Source organism: Colletotrichum lupini, chromosome 7, assembly GCF_023278565.1.
Source record: "Colletotrichum lupini chromosome 7, complete sequence".
NCBI lineage: Eukaryota > Fungi > Ascomycota > Sordariomycetes > Glomerellales > Glomerellaceae > Colletotrichum > Colletotrichum lupini.
This window is the reverse complement of record NC_064680.1, coordinates 4,034,508-4,062,144: the sequence shown is the minus strand read 5'-3', so window position 1 is coordinate 4,062,144 and position 27,637 is coordinate 4,034,508. Positions and strand designations below refer to the sequence as shown.

The following is a 27,637-nucleotide window of genomic DNA, read 5'->3' as shown; positions in this document are numbered from 1 at the left end:
ACTAGTAATTGAACAGCTCAGGCCCAGATGTTTCACTGATTGAATCTTGTCAATTCAAAGTTCTTCTCATGACCGATTACATATATAAGGCAATTTCGGGGTGTATTCGAGTGCCTGCCGGCGTACCGAGCGAAGCTCCGACCTTGAAGACGCGGGGTTGCGGGCCAGCACCGAAAGCTCGGACCATTATCTAGGCCATCAAGGGCGGGATTACTCCGTCTCCTGGGTTCGGTCCAAGGAGACATCCGGCCACAGATGTACTGACGGGCAAGGAAGATAGAACATCAAAGTCTTCTGGGCCAGCTTTTAGTGGCCAGATGTAGAGAAAGTCTTAGCTGGAAATGGGTTGAATAAAAAGAAACAAGATCTAACTATCAGCCAGTAGCTTGAGACCTCTGTTATTGGGGGTCACTAGTCCCGGCATGAGGGGCAGTGGAGGGAAGAACGAATGAGCTAAGGGACTGACTTCACATGATTATTATCAGATTCTCATCTTACAAAGGCCGTGTAATCGATTGCGAGTGGTGCTCCTTGGGGCTACAGGCCATTGCTTTACCTCAGTAACGATGAGATAGTTTTCGGTCATTTCGGTGAGTCTCGGTCAATCTCGGTCAGTGACATCGGTCAAGGGTAGACAAAACGTAGCCCTAGTTGATCCACAATAAGCATTGAAGAACATTTGCCACATGGCTGAGACTCCAGTATACTCACGTTGGAGTCGTTACTGTATGTTGCTTGCAAGATGATGAAGGCTTACCAACGTTTCATGCTGCTATGGCTCCTTCATGTTCTTCTTCATAGGTTGGTAGATAACTAAGTTACACAATGAGGCAAAAAGCTTGCGCTCAGCGTGTGCATATACTGACCCCCACCTGATTTGAACAGATAACCTTTCGATAACACCTCGAGGAGTCTCAAGCTGGAGTCGAACGCGCTACCGTTGCGCCAGAGGGCCGATGAAGCTATACCCACATCTGAGATGAGTGTTGTGGATGCCGAGTTTTCGGTGTGGGGGCGGTTATCTCTGACACAGGTGGGAAAGTAAAATGAAGCGACCTAGCCTCGAACACTGGTGTTCGCGGGCCTGGTATTAATAGAGAAACCAGACACGGAATGCCAATGGAAGCAAAATCAGGTCGAGTACTTTGAGTATACGACGATCCCACTCTTCCGCCTCCTCAAATCAAACGGGAGCGATGGCCTGAAGGCTTCCGCCTGACAGGGCAATACATTATGCAGTGCGGAAAGAAACACTCTTAAATCTCCTGATGTGCAAAATTTAATCGCGAAATTACTACGTCACACTGTTGATGCAGAGAACGAAATGGTGAGCACCGATTAGGCAATGCTGTGGTCAGCTTTGTTGCAACCGTTTGATGGACTTGAGCACTGGCGATGCTAGCCACCACGTGCTAATGTAAACGGCAGTGCCAATCGAAACAAAAGATTCAACAACATTGCATCAATTGCACTCGTACACTTGGTGCACTTGCTTGGCAATGGCTCGAACATGAATCAGCGACATCCATACAAGCTTTGGGCGTGTCGAACATGTAGCCATCAGGAGACTGGCAAGTCGGGCGGTATGCAAAGCTGAGCGATTCCCAAAATGGCTATTAGAGGTCGCACAAAGACCCCAACAATCCCAGGCATCCAGGAACTGTGCCTCTCCAGGGCTTGGAACTAATGCCGTCATTGGCGGCATCGGTGGCTGATGGATCTGACAGTGATATGCTAACCACATTAGGCAATTGGAAGTTCATTCAGACACAGTCTAATACTATACAGAAGGGGTTGCAGGCCCAGCCAAGACGCGAAGATGCACGTGGAATCCTCTGCCATCCATCAACACATCGAGGCCTGTCCAATGGGACCTGTCTGCCACGATTTCAGAGCGTGTCTGCCTCATCTAGCCCCTGTTGAGGTTTTCTCATATCATGCCCTTCCTGCACCAGTCTCCCACTCTAGCTTGTGACGCGTGCAGCTCCCTGGCCATACAAAGCCTCTTGAGTGTCCCAAAAGAGCAAATGTCAGGAAGGCGTCCTCGCGTACCACCATCGCCGTTGGGCAGATATGTCTGTATAACTTAGCCCTATAACTATGCTGACATGGAGGTGCCACTCTGGGCATAAAGTTGTCCCTGACTCCTGTCTCTTTCTCGACCTCTATGGCCCTTCAAATATCTTGTGAGATGCCAGTGATTCTTCCGGGAATTAGTTCGACATACTCAAGGATACCATCCTCTTCTTTTCAAAACAATTTACCAGTGATTTCTTTCCATAAGTACCGCAGAAGACCACGTCACCGACTCCCACGACTATACTCCTTCTTATATCACCGCACGATCGGCAATCTGACACCGACTGGCCCCTCAATACTGCCATGACGGCACCAGAGTCCGCATTATGGCGCCAAGTCGGTGTGCTCTCGACTAAAAACTTCATCATACTTCTCGCCCGCCACCCTGTCTCAACTATCTACACCGCAATCCTTTTACCTATCATACTCACAGTGTATCTTGGCATTGGCAAGAATCTCAACAGCCCATCGAACGAGTTTGGAATCGCAGATCCTCGACCTATAAGATCACTAGCGGAAGGCCTGGCCGCTTCTGATGGCTCTCGTGACACTGTTGTTCTCGTCAATAGCGGACTATCAGGCGGCGATGTAGACCGCGTGATAGCGGCAATCTCTGCTCAGGTTTTTGCAGCTGGGAAAATTTCAACAACGATCACAAATCCTTCCGATCTTGGCTCCATTTGCCGCTCATCTTTCCGTGCGACTACTACCTGCTACGGTGCCGTCGTTTTCCATTCTTCCCCCACCGAAGGTGATGGAGGCCTTTGGAATTACACGTTGCGAGGGGATGGAGTCTTTGGGTCATCATTCAAGGTCAACAACGACGATAGTGATGTTCAAGTGTATACGCTCCCTCTTCAACATGCCGTCGACTCTGCAATTGCCAGTCTGAACTCGACAAATGGTAGTTCAGCGTCTCTCGAGAATGTCCAGGAATGGGGTTTCACCGACGAGACCGAAGACGAACGACAAGCCAGCGTCCGGAGGAAATACCAAAAGACTTTCATCGATTATCTGGCAGTCTCCTTCATCCTAGCGCTGATTGGTGTTAGCTACCATCTGCCCGGTCACGTCGCAACTGAGCGAGAAAAGGGGCTCTCTCAACTCATTGACTCAATGATGTCCACTCGCTATGACTGGGAGCCCCAGGTCATCCGCACGTTGTCAAATTTCTACTCTTTCGCCACAATCTACTTTCCAGGCTGGGTCGTAGCATCGGTCATAGCGAGGAGCATGATATGGAGAGAGACTAGCATTGGTATTGTTCTAGTCTTCTTCATCTTTGGTGGCCTGGCTCTTACTTCGCAAGCCATCCTCGGCGCGACATTCTTCAAGAAGGCTCAGCTTTCCGGTGTCATCAACTCTCTGGTCTATGTTCTTATGGGTGTTTTGGCACAGGCACTCCCCAACCCAAACACTGTCGCCGTCGCTATCTTGAGCCTGCTATTCACCCCATGCGCCTTTGTCTTCTTTGTGAGATCCATGGCGCGATTTGAGGGCGAGGGACAACCGATGAATCTTCTCAAGACGCCACCAGGAAGCAATTCCACCCTTCCAGGCATTGCAATCTGGATCTTCCTGGTCCTGCAATTCCTTTTTTACCCACTGCTTGCCGCCTACGTCGAACGCCAAATTCATGGAGTCGGCTCCGAGAGTCGTAAAATCTACAAGGGTGGCGGTGTCCAGCCACAAGAGGCTATAGTCATTGACGGCTTGACCAAAATTTATCACCCGAGCTTTCTTCGACGGCTATTCTCTTTCATATCTAAGCCTCGTGCTCCTACAGTGGCCATTCATCGTCTTAATCTAACGGCAAAGAGGGGCCAGATCCTAGCACTTCTCGGTGCCAATGTGTCACAAAAAGCGGGCCCACTCAATGTGGGCAGCATTAACCACATCCATATCTCGTGACACAATGGTAGTGGAAAGAGCACGACTCTCGATGCCATCGCTGGGATCAGCCGGTTCAACCATGGCGGTGTCTCTATAGATGCCTCTGGTGGGATTGGTATCGTGCCCCAGAAGAACGTTCTTTGGGATGAGCTCACCGTGGCCGAACACATCACAATCTTTAATCAGCTCAAGTCTCCGTGGAGCCTTGCGAGCAAGGAGGACTCCAAGCACTTGATCGATTCGATTGGCCTATTGACAAAGCGAAAGTCCCAATCACGACATCTGTCTGGCGGACAAAAGCGCAAACTCCAGCTTGGCATGATGCTGACTGGTGGAAGTGCCGTCTGTTGCATTGATGAAGTGTCTTCTGGCATTGACGCGCTCTCAAGACGGAAGATCTGGGACATCCTTCTTTCGGAACGTGGCAAAAGGATCATCATTCTGACGACGCATTTCCTCGACGAAGCCGACTTACTTGCCGATAACATTGCGATACTATCTAAGGGCAGTCTGAAGGCCGAAGGCTCGTCTGTAGCCCTGAAGAACGCTCTCGGAGACGGCTACCGTATCCATATCCTCAATGCAAAGGATTTGAGAGCTCCTCCAGAAATACACGGCGCTACATTAGCTGTGGCATCAAATACCATCATCTACACTGCTCCCTCATCAAGCATCGCCGCCGATGTAATCCGTCACCTTGAGACTCTAAGCATTTCCTACCGCATCTCCAGTCCAAATATTGAAGATGTGTTCCTCAATGTGGCCGATGAGGTGCAAGGGGAGGGTCTTCAACCCCTTAGTCAGGGTAGAGCCCATGGGTCAGTCGACTCTGGCAAAGGCCTCACAGAAAAGTCTATTGTTAGTGGTGGACAAGACTCGTTGGGGCTTCAATCTGGCCGTCAGACGGGAATCTTTGAGCAAATCCCTACTCTGATTCGCAAACGCTTCACGTTACTCAAGACCAACTGGGTTCCATACGCCATCGTATTTCTTGTTCCGATCGTTGCAGCAACAATTATGCAGCTCCTTATCGCCGACGAGAGCCCTGCCAGCTGCGATGTGGCAGACTTTAGTCAAGCTTCTGCAGAAGGCTTCAATGACTACAGGAAGGCCTTTGACCGAGCTCTTATCGCTGCTGGGCCTTCTTCCTCTTTCTCTAGCTCATCATTTGGCGACCTTTTTGCCTTCTTGCTCCCGGGACCCAATAGCTCCACGAACACCGAACTTGCGCAAAGTGCCACCTACGCCGACCTTACGCGATACATGGAAGACAATCGCAAGGATGTCACTCCAGGTGGGCTTTGGGTCGGCAGCCCAGACACACTCTCAACAGTTGCCTACCGAGCCGATAATGAGGGAACAGGGGCAGTCCTCTCAGCGGTCATCATGCAGAACCTGCTCAGCATCGTCAAGACAAATATCAGCATTGCGACCACATACACCCCATTTGACAGCGTCATTCCCTCTTCGACCTCATCCACAGTTCAGTTGGCCATATTTTTCAGCATCGTCTGCTCGATTATTCCGTCGTTCTTTGGACTGTATCCCAACGCTGAGAGACACAGCCATGCTCGTGGCTTGCAGTACTCCAGCGGAGTGCGGTCGTTATCTACATGGACGTCGCACCTCATCTTCGACTTCGGGGTCTTCTTTCTCCCTCTCCTGGTTGCAGCTATCATATTGGTCGTCTCCTCAGACATCTGGTACGCCCCTGGCTACCTGTTTCCAGTGCTCTTGTTGTACGGCATCGCCTCGATTCTCCTGTCTTATGTTGTTTCGCTGTTCACCAACAGCCAAGTTGCAACTTTTGCTGCAATCATGGCCTACAATAGTGTCGGTTTTGCGATCTATTTGATCGCCTTTCTCTACATCATCACCTTTTCGCCGTCCATTTTCACAGATCGCAACATTCTGATAGGACATTACACTATCTCGGCCTTCTTTCCCGTCACATCCGTCTTCCGAGCCCTTCTCATTGGTCTCAATACCTTCTCATTGGCATGTTCCGCCACCGGTCTTGGATATCCAGGCGCGACCAAGGCGTATGGAGGTCCAATCCTCTACCTCATCCTGCAGGCGGTACTGCTGTTTGGCATTCTTCTCTACCACGACAGTGGGAACAAGCTACCTGCGATATTCAAGCGCAGCAGGAACTCCAGCGCCGGAGCTGAACAAGCACACGAAGACCCAGAGATTGCCAGCGAGCTATTACGGGTCGAGTCGACTACGAACAGCGACGGGCTTCAGGTCAAACATCTGACGAAGAAGTTCGGTAGCTTCACTGCTGTTGACAATGTCTCATTCGGTGTTCGCCAGGGAGAAGTCTTCGCGCTTCTCGGTCCCAACGGCGCCGGAAAATCGACAACCATCTCACTGATCCGGGGTGATATCCAACCGAGCCGTAATGGCGGCGATGTTTTCGTCGAGCAAGTCTCCGTCACCGACCAGAGAGCACGAGCCAGGGCAAATCTCGGAGTGTGTCCACAGTTCGACGCAGTCGAGTCCATGACTGTTATTGAACATCTCCAGCATTACGCCAGGCTGCGTGGAGTTGGCGATGTTGAGGAGCAAGTTCAAGCCGTTGTGCGTGCCGTCGGCCTCGATGCCCATGCCAATGTCATGGCGCAATACTTATCAGGGGGCAACAAGCGTAAACTCTCCCTCGGGATCTCCCTCACAGGGAACCCGTCGGTGATACTGCTTGACGAGCCATCTTCAGGCCTCGATGCTGCTGCGAAGCGCATCATGTGGCGAACACTCAGCACAATTGTGCCAGGTCGTTCTATACTTTTGACAACCCACAGCATGGAAGAGGCTGATGCACTTGCTAACCGAGCTGGCATTATCGCACAACGCATGTTAGCCATAGGTGAAGTTGAGAAGCTTCAAAGCCGCTTCGGAGACTCACTATATGTTCATCTGGTCAGCCGCACTGCTCCACACTCGAAATCGGAAGAGATGGATCGCATGCGAGACTGGGTTCTACAGCGATTTCCCTCAGCCCAAGTGGAGTCTCAAACATTTCACGGCCAGTTGCGGTTCTCAGTCACGGCATCAGATGTGCTGCAAAGATCCCAGCTGAGCCAACAGAGCAGAAGAGAGATGCAGAGTAGGGAGAACTGCCAGTTGAGTGCAATCGGTCAACTTATCGTGATGTTAGAGGAGAACAAGGATATCTTGGGCATCGAGCATCAAAGTATCAGTCCCACGACGTTGAACGACGTCTTCCTTTCCATCGTTGGGCAGCATAATGTGCAAGAGGAGGGTTACGGAACAACTGCTACTGAGAATGGAAAGAAGAAGATCAATTGGCGGAAGATCTTATTCGGGTTCTAGCCGCCGCTTTTTATGTAATGTTACCGTTGCTGCCTTGTAAGACTGAGATGATTTGAATGGCTCGGAGAGCTTTTTGATCTAGACCGTATTGATAATACCTCAACCATTGTAGTGAATGGCGTCCTCGTCAATCACCACTTCCTCATATGCATCTTGGCGAGCTCCACTTCAAAGTTGAAGTGACTACGATGGAGCCGATCTGCCTTACAACATGTCAAGCCATGTCAAAACCCTCAAGATTCTATAGCACACGAAGTCGCGGACGAAGTTCTCCGGCCGGTTGCCACAAACAAACAGATTGGGCGCGTTGTGGGATTTCCTGGAAAGACTAGTGTTACTGAGGAGACTCTTTGAAGGCTCTTTACCCCACCTGGCCTAGTTGACATCTTTTTGACGTCAAGATGCTTGCCTTAACGCAGGGGAATGAGACTGATCATGAACCCGCTTTGGGAAATATGGGTAGGGCAAGCTCTTGCTCATTGATCAAGTTATTGGTGACTCCTGCATGCAAAGTGGAGCGTCTGATCTGTTGGTTGGAAAGGTCCGATGGCCTGCAGAGACTGTCAAGATTGATACTCTACTTGAGAAGGCGAGTTGATCCCTGACTGAGAACCGATTAAACTGAGCCTGGACTTCAGCTGAGAAGACGATCACCCGAATGACCCACTAGATAAACTACATGTTCTGGCCTACCGAGCAAAGCCCACATTGACTCAAGGGACACATGTATCAGAGCATTTAAATGACGAATTATTATCCATCCGGACTAACATGTCCGCTCTTGATCTCCACAATTTGTGCTGGTGAGGTCACATAACTGTGGGTAACTATGTCAATCATAGGCCATCAAAAACACACTGCCGGAGGTTTTGCGACGGAAGGCGACCTTGCTCTTAAGTACAAAACATGCAGTTCAATAACTGAGTTCAAAGTTTCGAACAATAGGCCATAGTCATTCATCTACCTACAGGCTACCGCAACTGTGCAACGTCCGAAATGCACATAGATACCGACGTCGACAACGGCGGTCACCGAGAACCCGGCGCCGCAGCGCAAGCCTCCCGAGACGACCAGTCAAACAGCGTGCTGAATAGCCTCGATACTCAAAGGGCAGACCTTGTCGGGAATTGGATGAAAAGTCGCTTACCTGAGCACGAAAACCTTCCATCGCAATCAGTCAGCTGGTGGGACCCAGGGTTGGCAGCAGTAAGTGCAGCCCAACATAGGCTCAGCCTCGAAAACCTTCACAGTGCCTAATGGAATTTACCTTGTGCTTGCTTAGTTACGAAAGCATATCTCTATGATGTGGTGCAGAAACAGTAAGTCTCATCCGAGCTCTACGCGCTCATTTGCAGCCACAACTCACTATCTTCAGCTTTCATCATCTGTTTCTCGATGTTCCTCATCCTCTGCCTTTATTGGGGCATTGTGTTTCGCATCGAGGAAAACCTCACCTCTCTCGTCTGTTTTGTTGTCGATTTTGATGGCAAATCTGCTCCCTACAACGATATCACGCCTTTAGTAGGTCCGACGGTCACAAAATTGGCGAACGAGACGCTGTGGAGCCCCATACCATCAATCGGATATCAAATACGCGATGCAAACGAGTTCGAATTCGACCCCATGAAGGTTCGCGAAGCGGTCTATCACTTCAAGGCCTGGTCAGCAATCATCATAAATCCAAACGCAACAGCTTTATTGCAAGAGGCAGTCTCGATCGGAAACTCTTCCTACGATCCAACAGGCGCAATCCAAATCATCACCATGTCTGGCCGAGATTCATTTATGACATATAGCTACATCTTGCCAAGCCTCACGTCCTTCACGTCAAGTTTGACAGAAACATTCGGCAAAACATGGGGCGGCATGGTAATGGCCAATGACTCCCTGACAAAGGAGACTCTTCGGCAGGCCGCGAGTGCCGTCAACCCCGGGGTGTCACCCTTGATGTTAGATCTGCGGCCGTTCGGGCCGCCTGCGGCAATCCCGGCAGTTACCTTTGGGCTAAGCTTTCTCATCGCCCATCTCGGTTTCACCTACTACCTTGCAGACGACATGGTAAGTCCGAGCTTCTGATGCTTTGATACAAAACTGATAACGAGGTTGGTATGTAGAAATGCATTGTGCCTGAGGGTCATCCTCCCGTGCACTACTGGCACTACGTCATACGCAGATATTTATCACTCATGGCAGCCTACTTCTTCTTGTCGCTGGTCTACTGTTTGATATCGCTTGTCTTCCAAGTTCCCTTATCCAATCCGCCAGCTTCGGCAGTGCAGGTCGCTAAGAATCCGAACGCTTATGGGAAAGCCTCGTTCATCGTCTTCTGGCTGTTGAACTTCTTCGGCATGGCAGCACTCGGAATGGCCTGTGAGAACATGGCCATGATTATCGGCCCTCGATGGGTTGGTTTGTGGTTAACGTTTTGGACTCTCACGAACACGTTGACCGGATTCTGGCCTCCCGATATTGCCCCAGGGTTTTACCGGTGGGCGTATGCATGGCCTTATCATCATGTGATTGAAGGCAGCCGACAGATTTTGTTCGACTTGCACTCGCGCATTGGCCTCAACTTTGGCGTTTTGATTGCGTGGGTGTCGGTTAACACGATTTTGTTCGTCCCCGCATGTTACATCTTGAGGTGGAAAGATGAAAAAGAGATACGTCGAAAGGAGACAAAGCTTCCACACTTTCACTTGCACAGGTATGATTTCGAGAAGCAAATTCCCAAGCAACCGGGAGTTGAGCCGCCAAGACGGAAAAGGGGATTTCTTCGGGCTTTGTGAGATTGTCGCGATTTGACTAAATAGTTGATAGCTCTTGGAACATGGCATGTAACAATGTGCTGCAAGATGGCACACTTGAGTAACGCTGTGACTGTAAAACTCTCAATACAAGACACGTAGCAAACGCGGGCGTCGCAATGAAGACGTGTCATAGCATAGCAAGGCGGATTATGGCATAACTCCTTACGCGACCACAAGCCCATGGGTCATCTTCAGGACCCTTCGCTGAACTTACGTTTAGATGCAAGTGATAGCCGTTGATTTTGACCATGCAGCTGTATCCGATTATGGAACCGATGATAGAATTGACTCTCTCGGGGCGCGTTTCACTCGAAGCATCCCTCGCGGAGCACTAATTATTGGCCGTGCGAAACATCTGACGACCCCATTCCACCACCCAGGGCGCCTCTCGTTCGCCTTGGCAACAAATAAGTATGAGATCACATGAACGCCATAGTGTACACCGTCTGTACATAATCATTGGTGGTCCTGGGGGTCTTTGGTTCTGATTCGCTATCGAAGTTAGAGTTGAAGGTGGCATCGGAGCTGCATGAGTGCGGCGTGGATATGCTGGCAACCATGATCTAGGTGGTATCCGTAATCACCCCTCTCGGAATTCTGGCGCTCATGCTTGCATGCCTAGAAGCAGCCTGCAGTTACACGACATACTTCAATAACCTGACTTCATCATTGTGCTCTGTCATCCTGTAACGGCTTTGACGTCAAAGTAGTGAAACCCGTTGTCAGCAACTCGGTTCCGAAGAGTCCGGATGAAAACCAACTGTCCCAAGCGTTTGATGAAAACATAGACTGTAACAGGTAACATACCAACTCGCAAAGGGTAACCAGATTTCCTTTCCGGCTTGCGACGTGGGGAAAGGCCTTTTGCCTCGAAATTCAGATGGTCGAGTGAAGTTAGTGTAGACCCAAGGTTGGGAAAGCGGTCCCACTGGGCGGGCGTGGCAGACTCCAAACCATATTCAGCACAAACCCCAGCGAAATGCCAACCCTCAGTTCCACGGCCGCCCACCTCAATGCGACTCAATCTGTGTTGAACTGTGGGAAAAGACTAAAATCCCAAGAAATCCAAGTGTTCTTCCTCCCGTACCCCGCATTCTTGGGCCGAACGTGCCACCCTTGACGGGCACCTGGGTCAGGATCATTGGACGAAGGCCACCCGGGACAGGGCTGGGCTTTAATGCAGAAGACATCTGCCGAAGAAAGTCTGAAGGTGATAAACTGTCCGTGCCAGCTATTCAAACTTGCTTCCCGCTCCTTAGTGGCTTTGGATAGATAATAATAGGGGCCGGTCACTACCTTGACCCCTCATTGAAGCTACACTAAATGGGCTTGGCCGTTTTCAACGTCGCATCCACAAGCTGCTAGGCAAATTTTCCAGCCGTCAACGTAGTATTTTCGGAAGGTCGCGTTCAAAGGATTCCGAGCATCGTCTCGGCCCAGCTGTCAAGATGGTGCTCTCCACAATAGACGAGATACCAATCGAGTTTGATAAGAAACGTAAGCTTCCCTCCCTACCCCTCTCTGTTTGCTGGCGCAGGAGTAATTCTCAGTATTCGTGACAGAGCCAGGCCTTAACGATTGACAATGTCTAAAACAGAGTATAACGAGCCGACGACGGTCGATGTCAAGTCCGAGTCTATCCAGTATGCGGACGAACCCGTACAGTTGGAGTGGACGGAAGAGGAGGAACAGGTCATCAAGCGTAAGCTCGACTGGCACACTGTCCCACTGGTGACGACCTTGTACCTTCTCTGCGTATGTGATTTTCTCCTCCCGTCAAAAATTAGCTGGCTGTCGCACCGCCACTGACTTGCCTATCTTCGGGGTAGTTTTTGGATCGAGCGAATATCGGAAATGCCAGGATCCAGGGCATGGCCAAGGATATCAACCTTGAAGGATACCGGTTCAACTGGGCCCTGTCAATATTCTACATCATCTACCTTCTCGTCGAAGTGCCAAGCAACATTATTCTTAAACGCGTCGGCCCACGATTCTACCTGCCATTCCTTGTCGTTGGGTTTGGTTTAGTCTCACTCTGCACGGCTTTCGTACGCTCATATGAAGGACTCATCGTTGCCCGCGCCTTCCTAGGTATCTTCGAAGGCGGTGCCATGCCAGGGTTCTCCTTCTTTCTGAGCAGCTTCTACAAAAGAGAAGAACTCTTGTTCCGGCTGGGAATCTTCATTTCAGCAGCGTCATTAGCTGGCGCATTCGGTGGCCTGCTTGCCACTGGTCTCTCTCGCATTCCGGAATGGGGGTTCGACAGTGCACCTATCCATACATGGAGGAACATATTCTTCTTCGAGGGATTCGTCACAATGCTCTTCGGAGGTTTCGCACCTCTCTGGATGCCCACAAGTCCCGCTACCGCTTACTTCCTTGACGAAAGACAACGAGCAATTGCGGCAGAGCGTCTGCAGCGCCAGCACAAGGCCGATGTTGATCAGAAAGTCACTCTTTCCGACGTGAAGCGAGCCGTGTTCTGCATCCACAACTATACATGCGCCTTCGGCTTTTTTCTGATCAATATCACTGTTCAGGGAATTTCGGTATTCATGCCGACCATTCTTGCCGACTTAGGCTGGACCGCGACGCGAGCACAGCTGTACTCTGTACCGCCCTACGTTGTGGCTGCTATCACAGCCATCATCATCGCGTGGTTCAGCGACCGAACACGTCAACGCGGTATATACCTTGCCGTGTTTTCGATGATTGCTGTTATCGGTTTCGCCATTTTGCGATTTGCAACCGAGGCTAACATCAGATATATGGGCGTAAGAGCTCTCTGTCCTTTTGTCTGCATCCTGCGTACATTCACTAACGATCTCAGGTATTCTTCGTCACAGCAGGTGCTTTCCCAGGTGGTCCAGGATTTTGTGAGTCAACACCTTTTTGCTGTCTGATTCTTTTGCTAACATCGTTGCAGTGAGTTGGGCGATGAATAGTAAGTCTATGACCTTCGGTCGGACTGAAGAAAGTGAAACAAGCTGACGCACTCGACAATAGACTCGGGAGGCCCTTCCGTACGCGCAGTAACCAGTGCCTACGTTGTCTCCATTGGCACCATGGGTGGAATCGTTGCGACGTAAGTAGAGGTCTCCAAAAGCCTGCCAAAAGGCTATGACAACGCACATCAGTCTTTGGTTTTGATCAAGCCATGCCTGCAATTTTACTGATGTTTACAACAGGTGGACCTACACGTTCAAAGACGCCCCGAAGTACTTCACTGGACACACGATCAATCTTGTCGGACAAAGTTTAACAGTTCTGTTGGCAGTGTTCGGCATATTCTATTGCTTATATGAAAACAAAGCCAGAGCTGCTGGAAAGAGAGATCACCGCCTGGATGGACGGACAGAACCTGAGCAGAGTCAACTTGGTTACAGGCACCCATCATTCCGCTACATGTCATAGGGTAATCAATCGAGGTAGTTTAGCAGCTGAGTGTTTAATCCAAACTCATCCCATCCAGCACAAAGTTGTGCCCTTCAAGTGAGCCATTGTGGTGCCTTCCTGATGGTACCCAAAAACCGGAGGCGTGCATAAGTGCATGTAGCTAGCCTACTTGTCGCAGTAGTTACACGTGATAGATTATGCAGGTGAGATTTATCGTCCTGATTGAGAAAACCCATCTGGTTCTTCATTTAGTTGCATATTCCCCCGCATTTAGTTTGACCAGTCCTGTTCAGCTTCAGAACGCCCCAAGTTGATGTTTACGGTAGGCTCTTATTGGCTTGAAACCAATCCTTACAGATACGATGCGGCTCCTGAACACACGAACGAAGGAACTGCGCGTTTTCGCCCACTCTCGCATTCCATATGCTATCCTGTCTCATACTTGGGGCTCGGAAGAAGTCACACTTCAGGACCTGCTCGCCGGAAACGCGTCTAGTCTTGAAGGTTATACGAAACTGGATGGGGCTTGTAATCAGGCATCGTCGGATGGGTTTGACTACATAGTAAGTTGAGCCTGGCAGCCCAGTGTCCCTGATCCTGAGCTCCCGCAACAATAGCAAGGTTCCCATTAATTGACTTCGCAGTGGATCGACACTTGTTGCATCGACAAGACAAGTTCATCTGAGTTGACGGAGGCCATCAATTCCATGTGGGTCTGGTATCAAAACTCTCGTGTCTGTTATGCATACCTTGAAGACGTCACCCAGGAAGATGTTGATGTTCTCGGTGGCTACTCTAAGAGCTTCATGAATAGTCGGTGGTTCACGCGTGGCTGGACGCTTCAGGAGCTCATTGCACCTTCCACCGTCATATTCTACTCAGATGACTGGTACGAAATTGGCACACGAGACCAGATGCGAGAGCCTCTGGGGAAGATTACCGGTATCGACCACAAGTTCTTCGAATATGGAATCCTAGGTCGATACAGCATCGCCCAGAGAATGTCCTGGGCTGCGAAGAGAAAGACTACCAGAGTCGAAGATCAGGCGTATTGTCTGCTTGGGTTATTCGGGGTTAGCATGCCTCTACTATACGGCGAAGGTGAAATGGCGTTCATCAGACTTCAGGAAGAGATCATGAGGCGAACGGATGACCAGTCAATATTTGCCTGGTTGTTGCCTGGACATTCAGACAGGCCGTCTCGCAACACTGGGTTTCTCGCCAAGTCCCCCTCTTGTTTTGATCAGTCTGGCAGCGTCACCAGGATCGATGCCGACCATCGCGTGGCACCGTATTCGTTCACAAATAGAGGCATCCAGATCGAGATGCCGATACTAGACCCGAGCAGCTCGAAATATGGCTTCTCATTCATCCCCGGAGATAACAATGAGCAGATTGGTTCCGCTGCAGGAATCTCATTCACTTTCTCTTCAACGAGCACGATAGCTATACTCAACTGTAACAAAGCGGGCCGTCAGATAGGGCTCTATCTCGAGAGAAAAAACGATCTTGAGCCATTCTACAGGTGCAGTCACAAGCTGGGCTTTGTCTCAGTTCCAGATAATTGGGTTAAGCAGGCAAGACTTGAGACCATCCTCGTCAGGGCTGAAGATCCGGAAGATATGGAATCGCTGTGGGGCAAAGATTCCGATGCGCAGCATATCGTCGTGGAGTTGCCACAAGAACTGGATCATGGGTACTACGACGTGAAGGCATCCCCGGCGGATCGTTGGGCCAGTAGTGGCCCCTGTAAGTCGGAACACCCCCATTCGGCCACCCCATCAAAAGTATATCCAGGCACATCACTACTAACTATAGTCAATTAATTAACTACCTTCTACTATTACTATAATATAGTTACTACCCTTATTAAGTAATTTAACCTCTACAATTTAACTAGGACTAACTAAATAATTATTAACGTTTTCTTAAGCCCTCTATATATCTTTAATATTAGTAAACTTAATATTTAGGTCTATTTAAATACTTTTTTTTTTTTTTAAGAATTATATACTTAACTTTAGTTTTTAGAACTCGAACTTATTATTAAAATAAGGCTAATTAAAAAGACTTTTTATTAAAAACTTTCTTAATTTTATAAAAAAATAGGCGTTAAGTATTATAATTAGGCCTAAGCTTTATAAATAGCCTTAGTTATTTATAAAGATCGCTAGCTTTTTTAGGAATTAACTAGTTAATAATAAATGCTATAAAGGTCTAGTTAACGACTTTAGTAATATTAATAATTATTTACTTAGCTTTAGTAATATTATTTAATAATATAACTAGGCTAAATAATACTATAGGATTATTAAGAAATATAACTATATTAAGTAACTATAAGCTAGTTATTCTCTAATTACTTCGTATATTATCCCTTATTAAACTAAGTAAACGAGCTATAATATAATAAGTTAAGAAGTACCATTTTTTAATAATAATAGAATTATTTACTATATCCTCCTTACTAAGCTCCTTTTTATAATAAGTTTTAATAAGACTAAAAATAGCTATATTTAATAGCTAAAGGATATAAAAAGTATATAATAATAAAAATAATAAGTAAACGTGTTACGAAGGTAACTTTGTTTACCTTATTATTCGCCTTATTATCAATATTACGTAAGCAAACTATATACCATATTAATCTACGATCTCTGTAGATTATTATAGGTATTGATTATGTAAGCAATACTGCTTATATAAGCTTACGTGAGCAATGGAAAGTACTGGAAGGTAACTGAATAATCTGGAATTTACTCGAGGCGGAATTACGTACTACGATTACGCATTCACTTACGTATACGCTTATTAATTATATCATAATTAATAAGCAATGGAATATTCTAGTAGGAGGTTTTTATACCTATATATAGGCGTATATTTACCTACCTAGACCTTTCGTTAAGCAAGCAACTTCTCATATAGTAATTCAACTATATTACTCTCTTTATTACAAAAACCTCTTTTATATACGCTTATTTCCCCTATATTCATATATTCTTGCTTCTATATAAATATTCACTTTTTATATTCTTTATAAGAATATCCCACATTACCTCGTTAAAGCTATACGTGCTAGAGTTCCTTTTTAAAAAAGTATTTATTTATCTTTTTTTAAAAGGATAATTATCTCCCTAAACTTATAAAACTCGCTTAGCGAATTCCTTAACTTATTTATAAATTAATATAACTCTTAGAGTATATTAAATACGAACCTATTTAGTTAGCCTATTTTCTTATTAAAAAAAAAGTTTTTATTAGTTTTTAAAAGCGATTATTCTAGCTTATTAACCTCGTTAATAATTCTAAAGTATAATCTTTAAAACTCCGAACTTAATCGAGGCTCTTTTAATTAAAATACTATCTTTAATTACCTCGAGTACTTAAATAATTTTATTTTTAATATATAATACTATAATATAATAAAAAATATATATACTAAAAAAGAATATATTTAGACGATAATTATAATTATTATAATTATTTATAGATTAAGGGTAGGATTTTAATTAGGGTAGCTAAGAGGGATTTTTAGGGTGGCCGAATGGGGGGGGTGGCCGAATGGGGGTGTTCCGACTTAGCCACTCTATTATGCTCTCTTACGATATTAAAACTAGCGGCAAAGAAGAGGTCCCTTATTTATATATTTAGAACGCAGAAACTAAAAACGGCTTCTATTTGTTCTTTAAGTTCAAGGCTCTAGGTCCGCATAACGCGTGTCTTCTAATAGACGTAGCTGCTAGAGAAACTCTAACCATTCTATAACCACTATTATTTATCGTTACTGGTCCGCTAGCGGAAAGCCGCTTGGAAGGAGAGGGAAAATTGGGAAAAGTCACGGCTGAGCTGAACTCTTCACGATTTGCCAAGGTCTGGAAGATTACGATAGAAAAGAGTCAAACCACTTTAGATACACTGGTTTAATAGTTTTGAAGTTACTAGTATACAATAGTATTAGTATCCCTATTACAGGGTAGTTAGTTCGAACCGTAGTTAACGAAGAGATTAATTAAACTATATAAATATCTACGTAGTAAGTATAAAAAGGAGGTTCTAATTATAGGTTAGGCTAGCTATAATAATTATAAATAGGGCCCCTAATTAGCCCCTACGTAGTTAGCTATATACCGCGGTCGAATTAGACTTCTAATTCGATACTAACTTTCTCTTTCTTTTATTAATTTAACTACTATAGTTAGAAATATAATTCGACCTCGGGCCCGTTTACTAAGTCGTCTCCTTTTCCCCCTTTTTTCTACTCTTTTTATATAACCTATCCCTTTATTTATATAGTAACTTTTTAATTACTTATAAATTACTTTAATCCTTTATTTAGTACTATTTTTATAAAAGCGTTTATAAGGTTATTTTTATTATTAATTTAATAGATCTTAAGTATCTTGCGCCTTTTATACGATTACCTAAGGGCTATAATATCGATTATAAGCCTCTTTTCTTTCGTCGTTCCTAATTTAACGAGGTATTTATATAGCGAGTAGGAATCGGTATAAATAACTATTAGAATAAGTAGAAGGCTAATTCGATCGGTAATCTTCTTTAGTATTATTAAAATTATATAAGAGAGGTTAACGCTATTAACTATACTATAGACCTCCGACGCTAGTATACTTCTCGTTACCCGCTTATTTTTAATTAACGAGTAGTAGATTATATTACTATATATAGTAAATTCGCTCTCACTTATACTCTTATTAACTAAGATAATAATATACCCTAATTACGAAGTAAGGTCGTTATTATTTATAAATAACCTATTAACGAAGATATAGAGCTTACTAGTCGTAAAGTCGATTAGGTAATAAACGAGACCTCGATTAAGATTCGTTTATTACTACTTAAGCCGCTTATTAAGTACCTCGACGTCTCGTTTAGTTAGATTTATAGCCTATACTACCCTAGTATAATTAAAAATTACCTTAGGTTAATAAATATTTATAATATATACCCCTTACGTAAGCTTAGCTTTATACTACTTTTTAATATTAATTACGTTCGGGTTAACGAGGTTAATCTTCTCGCCCTACCCCTTTTATTAAAAAACGACGGTTTTCTTTTTAATTATAAAAATCCCGCTATTAAATACTAAGGGGGTATTTATTATAAAGACCTCTTTTAACTTTACTATAAAGCCCACTTTTTAAAGCTCTTTATCCTCTTTTTTTATAAAGTTAATATCGGATAGGCCTAATATATCGTTAGTCTATATTCTAACGATCCTAAATTAGTCGCTTTTATACTCTATAACTAATAAGCACGGGTCGTACGTAGAGGTAACTATTAATAGTTAATTAATATAAAAATCGTAGTAAGTAGCCTACTAATAGGTGCCCGATTTTACGAGCCTATATAATGGCTTAAGTACTTTAATAATCGTGCCTTCTAAGTACTTACTAGCTATTTCCTTTAGTAAATAGGCTAGGATTTTCTTTATAAACCCTGTGGCTAATTAGGTATATACCTAGGTAATATTACGGCTCTAAATCTCGTATCCTTTCTTCCGTAGCGATATTATTAGTACTATTATTAATCGTTAGCTATAGCGCTATATAATAAGCAATTATATAAATAGCGTCGCCTTTTTAACGTTACTATACCCCTAAATTACGTATTTAGACTTCTCATATAGCTAGGGTGTTCCTTTCCCTTTGATCTTACGAACTATTCGTAATTTAAATATATAGAGGTTTATATATTTTTCTAAGTTATATAAGATAAATCGATAGACCCCTCGATTACGAAGAGTATCTATTTTAATAAGATCTAATCCCTTATACGGCTTTTTAGTAATTATAATTACGCCTTTTTTACGTAGTTTAATTACTAGCTCGAAATCGGCTTTCTTTTTTATTATATAAAAAGTATTAATTACCTCGTCGCTAGTAATAAATTACCGCGTTAGGGCTTACTATCGTAGTCTTTTGTAACGTCTTACTAGTAGTATTAGTACCTTTTTAACAATTTCCTCTTCTTTATTATCTATTAGTATTATTATAACGATTTTATTAAGGATAATTTCCTATGCCTCTGCTACGGGTTATACAATTTCCCTTAGTTCTTCTTTTTTTTATAAATTAGAAATTACCTCGTTAGGATCTATATAATACGGTCTAATTACTATAATTAATACTTCGAGAGGCTAGTTACGATCTCTCGTAACTATATAAGAGCGCTTATTAATAAAAATTAACTTATATAGCCTAGCCTACTATTAAGTAATTTCGCGCTATACTTATATATCTAAATTTAGTAGTATATTTAGATTATTCCTTATATCGGGCCTATTATATATAGTAATTACCTTATTAACTTACCTTTTTATACTTACCTCGCGCAGTACCCGTATTACTTTTTTAATTAGTTAGGCTCGTTAGCTTATACTTAGTAACGGTAGCAAGGCTAAGGTCGTTCTTAAATATACTCTAAATACTAATAGCGTTAGTATAAGTCCGTTAGGCCCCAGAGTATCGTTATAGTATTTAAGTACTATTTAAAAGTATTCGTTATTAGTAAAATCCGGATTTTCCTTTTTAATAATTCTAAACGCCCTTTTTAACTATTAGTATGCCCTTTTTACCTTTTTAATACTATAGTACGCTTTAATAAGTACGACTTTTAGTTATATACCGTAAGCTATCGTATTATCCTTAAATTCTACTAACTTAAAGCTTATACTAGCGTTAGTTCTAATACCATCTAGCGGTCCCTAGTATATATTAATCTAGCTTTTTTATAGGGCTACCTATATTATCTTTATTTATAGATCCCGGAGGAATTGCCCTACTTAGAAAAATATAGCTACGTCGATTATATATAGTACTAGCCGACTATTTAAGTAAAAGATATTAACGACAATTTCCTAGTTAAAGTTAAGTTTATTACGTAATTTAAACTTAAATCTGCGTAAGCTTTGCGTATTTATTTAGTATTAATAATATACTTTTATTAACTACTCTAGCGCCCCTATTTCGATATTATTATTACTTAATTACTTTAGGAAGTTATATAGCCTCGTAACCGATAAGTACCTAAATCTCTAGTATAGTCTTTTAAGCTTACTTTCCGTTAGGTAATTAATTAACTTCGTATTATTAATAAGCTTTATAAACGCATACCCCTATCGTCGTTCGACTACCTCAAAGTACTTACTACTAGAGATTCTATTTTTTATATTATTAAAGATAATACCTAGTCGATCTATGTCTTTTAGATATAAGAGAAATAGGGTATTAATAGGTAAAATATAAAAAATCATCGTTCTAAAGTATATCTCTACTTTTACTATACCTAGTGCGACGATTTCCTTACTTAGGCTAAAACTAATCCTCGTAATACCCACTATTAACGTATTAAGCGTTATTAATACGATCTTTTATAGCGCTTAGAATTACCCTTTTCTTTTAGTTAACTATTACGATACCCCCGTGTTTAGGATAATCTTATAGAAATCGTCTAGGCCGTACCTTTTGTTTATATAGAACGCTTATATAAGCTTAGTATTCGAAAGATCTAAGTAGTATAAAAAGGACCCCTCTAGCTACCCCTAGATTTACTTAGTACTATATTCCTTTTTTTTAAATATTAAAAGAAATAGCGTCTTCTTTTTAATTATTAAGAGAATAGGCTTTAGCCCTATTAAATTCGCCCTTTTAGCCGCCTTTATATCCGTTATCTAAGGGACCTTCTCTTACTATTTATAAATAAAAGCCTATTTATTAAGAGCTTTTACTACCCTCTATTCGTTTAGCCTCGTATATTCTCTAGAGGCTAACGGGGCGAAAAAAGAGTAATTAATATTATTAATTTCGTTATAATCTAATTCGTTAATATAGGGAGTAATATCTTTTTTATTTTCTAAATCTCTTATAGGGGGTATATATTTTAGGCCGCTACTTTAGTTAGTATTACTAGGTTCTGTGCCCCCGGATCTGCCTTTATATATAATAAAGAATTAATTAAACCGACAAGGGCTAGTTTTTCTATCTATTACCCTCGACTTTTTATACTATTTATACGATTTAGTACGCTCCTCCTTAGTATAGTTACTTAATTAATATTTATCCTTTTTATAAATATAATATTACTTTTTTTATTACCCTACCCGTAAGTTAAATCTCTACTTATTTAACGAATCTAGGCCTCCTTATTAGTAATTACTATATCTAGCCTCTTTTCCTTTCCTATTATACGTTCGATCGACTTAATATTATTAATAAGGGCCGTTATATACTTAAAAGTAAGTTTAGTATAGCATTCTTACTTTAATATTAAAGCTAGATCTTAGCCTCGAGTAGAGCGTCTCGTAATTTTTAGGTACTTAGTATAATATTATTTTTATTTTTAGTATACGTTAAACTATAGTATAAAAATATCCGACTTTTTACTTATTTATCCCCTTATTTAGCTAGGTTTTTATTAGCTTATCGATTCGATCGATAAGCTCTTTAAGGATCTCTACTCGTAATTTACCCTCTATTATCCTAGCTATAGATACGAAAAAAATCGCTCGTAACTTAAATAAGAGCTTTAGGTTCCTATCGTAAGTTTTAAAGCGGCTTCGGATTACGTTAATTATACTAAGAAAGTCGTTTCGATCGAGATTACGTACCGCTTCGTAATAGTAATTAAAGGCTTTACTTACGAGTACGATATTAATTACTAAATAGTACTAGTATTCCCTAATTCCGACTTTTTCGTAATAATCGTAAAATATTATTAAGGTTTTTTATAAAACCTTATACTTCCCCCTAAAATATAATTTCTTTTTTAAAAAGATCTTTTTAAGGTCTATAAATTACCTCGTATTTACCGTTAGATTTTCGGTATTTATATATAATCCCTACGTCGCTACGTATTATTAATAACTTCGGGTCGTCTATTTCCTTTTTTATTAACTAATTAGCGCCGAATTTCGTATTAGTAGCGGTAACGAGTTATAAATCAAAATAGGTAGAATTATTAATTATCGTATTTTTAGTACTATATTTTGCCCCGGTATATCCTTTTATAATAATAGATTTCTATTAGTAATTATAGAGAGGAAATCTAGGTCGTTTACCCTTTTTTTAAATTTATTAAAGCGATTATACGCTCTATCGACCTATACTTAGTTCTATAGTACGAATTCCTTTTTTATAATTATTATTATTAGTATTTCGTATAGCTCTTATAATTATAATTACGTTAGTAATACCCCTCGCCTATAGAGGAATCTATTAACTACTTTTATAATTCCTAGGCTTGTGCTCACGAACTATTCGTCTAGTTAATAGCTAAGGTTATCTACGATCTCGTAAAATAAGGGTTACCCCTATAGCCCCTTTTTCTTATAAACCTTAGTTAAATAAATTAATACCGCGTTAATTTACTTACCGTTAGGCTAATTTATAATTCTATATATCTACGTCCCCTAATAATCCGGGTTAATATTTACTTATTTATAAGGGATTAGGATTTTATCTAAAATCGGGTTTCGTCCTTTTCTTTTTTACCTTAACTCACTAAGGGTCGTGCTCTAGCTTATACTTATATTAGTAATTACTAACGTATTTAATCTTAATAAGGATATATTTAATCCGCGCGCTAGTTATAATAAATCCGTACTTTTACTACCTAACGAATTTATTAAGGTTTAGAAAATTCCCGCTTCTTTTTATTATCTCGCTACTACTCTCGTTTTTATTATTTTTAGTAATTATTACTACCTTTTTAAATCGCTAGCTATTATACTTACTAAGATCCTCTTTTTTATTTAATATAAAAAGGTAGGTTTTAGTAGTTCTTTTTAATAATAGTAATAATAGATATTTATATTACTATAAAAAGATATAGTAATTAGTCTTAAGATCTTTACTAGTTACTAATTTCCGCTATCCCGTATACTTCTAGCCTCCTAAGCCTCGTGCTCTTTATAATCTCTAAATAGCTTCCTTCTCTAACCTACTTCTTCTAGGGTAGTATTCTATAAGAATAGTTAAAAATAAACGCTAGGCGGCTTATAAAAGAGCTATATAGGCTATTAAGAACCGTATAGGCCGTTAAGTATAGTTAATAAAGTTAAGCCCTTTTTTTTATAAAATCGTAAATTTTAAAGACTTACTAAAAATACTTATTTATCGTTTATACGTAGTAGGGTTAGATATTTTAAAGGTCTTATCTTTTATAGCCTCTTAATACCCTATTTTATATTTTTTAAATAGTCTTTTTCGTAACTTAATTACGGTTAGGTAATTATTACTTATTAGCGATCCCTTTTATTATTTAATTAATTTCTTAAAATTAGTAATTTCGTACTAAGAGCTAGTATAAAAAAAAGCCCTTTAGTAGCCCTTTAGAGGATTCTTTTCTTTTCCCCTTAGATCCTCATTTTTTTAGCCTTTTCTTAGGCTAATAATAACTCTCGCGGGAGGTCGTAGGACTACTTTAGGGTAGCCGCTTTCTTCTTAAGTTAATCTCTAAGATCCGTAATACTCTTAACTCGATATTATTAAGACTTTTAAATCCCCTCCTTTTTTATTAAACCGTCCCTTGTATTATATTTTTAAGTAATACCTAGGGAGTAGTTAAGGGAGCTACGAAGAGGTTATTTAAATCGTAGGCTTAAAGTCGTACCTATAAGATCTTTATAATAATAGACTTTTTTATATCCTATAGATCTCTTAGCTTAATAACTCTTATAATATTACTTTTATTACTAAGTAAGAATATTTATATTTAAAGATCCCCTTTTTCGATCGCGCAGTACTTTTTTATATTATATTATTAAGCTCGTTCGTTGCGCTAATTAATTAGGTAAGTAGTCGTTATATAAGTATTTCTTTTTACTAATTTAGCTAGTTAATTTCTAATTACGGGCCGGCTATAGAAAAGTCGTTTAGTAAAAAAGCTACTCGGGGTAATAATAAAAGGCTAGTTACTTAAGTAGTTCTGTTAATTAATATAGTTTAACGTAATAAACGTCGACCTCTTATAAGTAATAAAGGGCTATGATTACTTAATTCCGTACGGTATTTATAAATTACTTCCTTTTTTATTTACTTCCGTAAAGTTAATTAATATAAATCTCCTATCCCGTATAGTATTAAAAAGTCGTCTCTTTTATATAGTAAAATACCTTACTAATCTATAATAATAAAATTTAATTATTAATTAGTATTAGTATCCTTATTATAAAGTAGTTAGTTCGAACCGTAGTTAATAAAGAGATTAATTAAATTATATAAATATCTGCGTAGTAGGTATAAAAAGGAGGTTCTAACTATAGGTTAGGCTAGCTATGATAATCGTAAATAGGGCCCCTAATTAGCCCCTGCGCAGTCGGCTATATGCCGCGGTCGAATTGGACTTCTAATCCGACAAATAGAAACATATGTCTCAGCTTAGTATTTCAAATACACGGCTGGCCCTGACAGGTACTAATCAGACAGTCAGAACGCCGTGATATCACTTCAAATTCTTTTCTCTATTGACGTGGGGTCCCGGGTCTTATGTTAGCAGAATCTACTGCGACATGCCTTGGTTGGTCTTGACATTGCATCGGCTTCTTCATCAAAGCTGGGATCGAGGTTCCACAACCTAATCGAGAGATGCATCATGATTCTCAAGCTAACATAAGATCGAGGGTGCTAAACGCTCAGTACAAGTTCGAGAGCCGCCGACGCTAGATAAAAAGCACGAAGGCCGAGACGCCCGCCTGCTTACTTACACAGATTGCAGACTTACCTTGGACAGGGGTAGTGTCTTTTCTAGCGCAACTCCGTGACCTCTGATGTCATCTCGAAGCTGGGTCGAAAGCCCAATGTACCTCGTCGCGACAAGTACGTGTTCAACCAATCAAATGGCTGTACGGCGTAGCAATCCCAGCGAAATTGTTAACAGGGACTTGGTCGTCTCACTGGATCTTTTGCACCACGCATCATCGACTTGCACGCTGGAGGATTTGACGTGGAATTGCCAAATTCGATGGGATGTACATAAAGCCAAGACACTGACAGCGGCAGAGGCGTATTCCAGCAGTTGTTTCGGTATTTTTGATTGAGTGTGTTTCAAGCCACTGCAGCAATCTGACCGTCAATCGGGGGAAATCCTTCTCAGTCTGCAGAAAGGAAGTCAATTCGCCCAACCCAGGAACAATGGCTAGGTCTCAGTCACCGACCTCACCGGCCCGTACCGAAGTCGATCACTACAAGAACGATGGCCAAGACAACGAGGAAAACGGCGTGCACCATCGTCACCAAAAACCTCACCACTCTGTTGGATTCTGGCACCCATCAATGAACAAGGTTCGCGCCCATGTCATTCGGTTATGGATTCAGACGATCAGCATCCTCTTTCTTTTCATCCTCGCAGTCTTATCAATGTACTGGGCTGTTCTCTTCCGTACCGAGGACAACCTGAGATCAATCATCGTCCATGTCGTCGACTTTGATGGACAGTTTTCTCCGTACGAATCAGTACAGCCAATTGTTGGGCCAGCAGTCGTACAGACCGCGCAGAAGTCACTGGACAAGCCAGGCCCGTCACTGGGATGGACTATCTTACCGCCTTCATATTTCAACAACGATCCTACAGCAGTGAGAATGGCCGTGTACGACTGGGATAGTTGGGCGGCTGTGATCATTCATCCCAATGCTACAGCAGCCCTCCAAGAGGCCGTTGCGACTGGAGATGCAAACTACGACCCCGCAGGCTCAGTGCAGATCATTATACAAACCGCGAGAGATTCGACAACGTACCAGAGCGACATTTCACCTTACATCACCCAATTTACGGAGCAATTTACGCAACAATTTGGAAAGCAATGGGGTCAGACTGTTATGTCCAATACGTCCTTGAGTCGAGATAACCTCGCGAGAGCATCTTCTGCTGTCAACCCCGGCATTGCGCCACTGATGATTGATATACGCCCCTTCCAGCCTGCTACTGCTACACCTGCAGTGAGCATTGGTCTAATTTACTTGATCATCATGGCATTCTTCTCTTTCTCTTTCTTCTTGCCAATTCACTCAGTAAGTTGGCATAGTCATCGCATCCTGTTGATATACAGCTGCTAATCTACCCTGCGTAGAAATACGTACAACCGCAGGGTCATCCACCTTTACACTTCTGGCAGCTCATCATCTGGAGATGGCTAGCTACGATCGTCGCCTACTTCATCATCTCCCTCAGCTATAGCTTAATATCTCTCGCCTTCCAGATACCGTTCAGCGCGCCCCCAGCTTCACCAACGGAGCCAGCCCCTACATTTGGAGCTACAGCTTATGGCCGCGGCACCTTCCCAGTCTACTGGATGCTCAACTTCGTTGGCATGTCCGCTCTAGGCCTCGCCTGCGAAAACGTCGCAATGATTATTGGGCAGCCATGGACGGCTCTGTGGCTCATTTTTTGGGTCATATCGAATGTTTCGACATCCTTCTATGCCATCGACCTATCGCCCGGATTCTACCACTGGGGCTATGCTTGGCCACTCCACCAGGTTGTTGAGGGCAGTCGCCAGTTGCTCTTCGACTTGCACTCCAGGATCGGATTAAACTTTGGCGTGCTTTTCGCCTGGACAGCAGTCAACACTGTGCTCTTCCCATTCTGTTGCTACTTCATGCGATGGAAGACGGAGCACGACAAGAGAAAGGCGGAGCAGGAAAAAGGTCGATATGTGGTTGAGACTGAGGATGGTGAGAAGGAGTATAAAAAGCCTGAAGGGCAGAAACCACCCATTAGAAAGCGCGGCTTCATGAGAGGTCTTTGATACCTCAAATGATCCATGCTTATCTCGACTAATTAAGAGTTATAACTAGCCCATAGAATAATTAGTCATTTGAATATGTATCTAATTTTTCTTATGTTGCCAAGTTGAATACGCACTTGCTGCATATATAAGCTCCCTTGCCATGGGCCTGGTGACATCAGGAACGTGAAGTTTTCCACGTATCAAAATGTAACACCATGTCAATTTGCAAACATCATGTCAAAAACTTGGCATCATGGCAAAATTCGTTCAGAGGGCCTTGCGGGAGCTACAGGGCTTGGCTTGGGTATTGTTAGTGGTGGCGGGGGGGGGGGGGTCTTAGCACGATCAGCGCTAAGATTTCATAGTGATCCTTAACTCT

General features: G+C 42.7%; 5 protein-coding genes and 1 non-coding gene across 6 annotated transcripts; 4 read left to right on the top strand and 2 right to left on the bottom strand.

Moving 5' to 3' along the window:
- Positions 1–862: 862 nt before the first annotated feature.
- Positions 863–955, bottom strand: CLUP02_tRNA255. The gene has a single exon. It is a non-coding gene; the product is annotated as a tRNA-Trp (tRNA).
- A 1,427-nt stretch (positions 956–2,382) lies between these two features.
- Positions 2,383–7,308, top strand: CLUP02_14229 (ABC transporter; the record flags this gene model as incomplete). The annotated part of the gene is made up of 2 exons (XM_049293160.1): positions 2,383–3,932; positions 4,002–7,308. 2 exons carry the CDS (start codon positions 2,383–2,385, stop codon positions 7,306–7,308), a joined length of 4,857 nt encoding a protein of 1,618 aa, XP_049150306.1.
- Positions 7,309–8,304: 996 nt separating this feature from the next.
- Positions 8,305–10,094, top strand: CLUP02_14228 (MNNG and nitrosoguanidine resistance protein; the record flags this gene model as incomplete). The annotated part of the gene is made up of 5 exons (XM_049293159.1): positions 8,305–8,514; positions 8,591–8,627; positions 8,684–9,366; positions 9,423–9,922; positions 10,013–10,094. The coding sequence occupies 5 exons, from the start codon at positions 8,305–8,307 to the stop codon at positions 10,092–10,094; spliced, it is 1,512 nt and encodes a 503-aa protein (XP_049150305.1).
- Positions 10,095–11,563: 1,469 nt separating this feature from the next.
- On the top strand, positions 11,564–15,337 carry CLUP02_14227 (major facilitator superfamily transporter; the record flags this gene model as incomplete). The annotated part of the gene is made up of 9 exons (XM_049293158.1): positions 11,564–11,612; positions 11,713–11,870; positions 11,945–12,889; positions 12,946–12,991; positions 13,042–13,059; positions 13,122–13,200; positions 13,324–13,333; positions 13,838–14,074; positions 14,156–15,337. The coding sequence occupies 9 exons, from the start codon at positions 11,564–11,566 to the stop codon at positions 15,335–15,337; spliced, it is 2,724 nt and encodes a 907-aa protein (XP_049150304.1).
- Positions 15,338–20,649: 5,312 nt separating this feature from the next.
- CLUP02_14226 (uncharacterized protein) lies at positions 20,650–20,889 on the bottom strand (the record flags this gene model as incomplete). Its single annotated transcript, XM_049293157.1, has 1 exon — positions 20,650–20,889. A coding segment is annotated over one exon (240 nt), but the record flags the coding sequence as incomplete, so codon positions are not given.
- A 4,774-nt stretch (positions 20,890–25,663) lies between these two features.
- CLUP02_14225 (MNNG and nitrosoguanidine resistance protein) lies at positions 25,664–27,276 on the top strand (the record flags this gene model as incomplete). The annotated part of the gene is made up of 2 exons (XM_049293156.1): positions 25,664–26,539; positions 26,599–27,276. The coding sequence occupies 2 exons, from the start codon at positions 25,664–25,666 to the stop codon at positions 27,274–27,276; spliced, it is 1,554 nt and encodes a 517-aa protein (XP_049150302.1).
- Between the last annotated feature and the right edge of the window lie 361 nt (positions 27,277–27,637).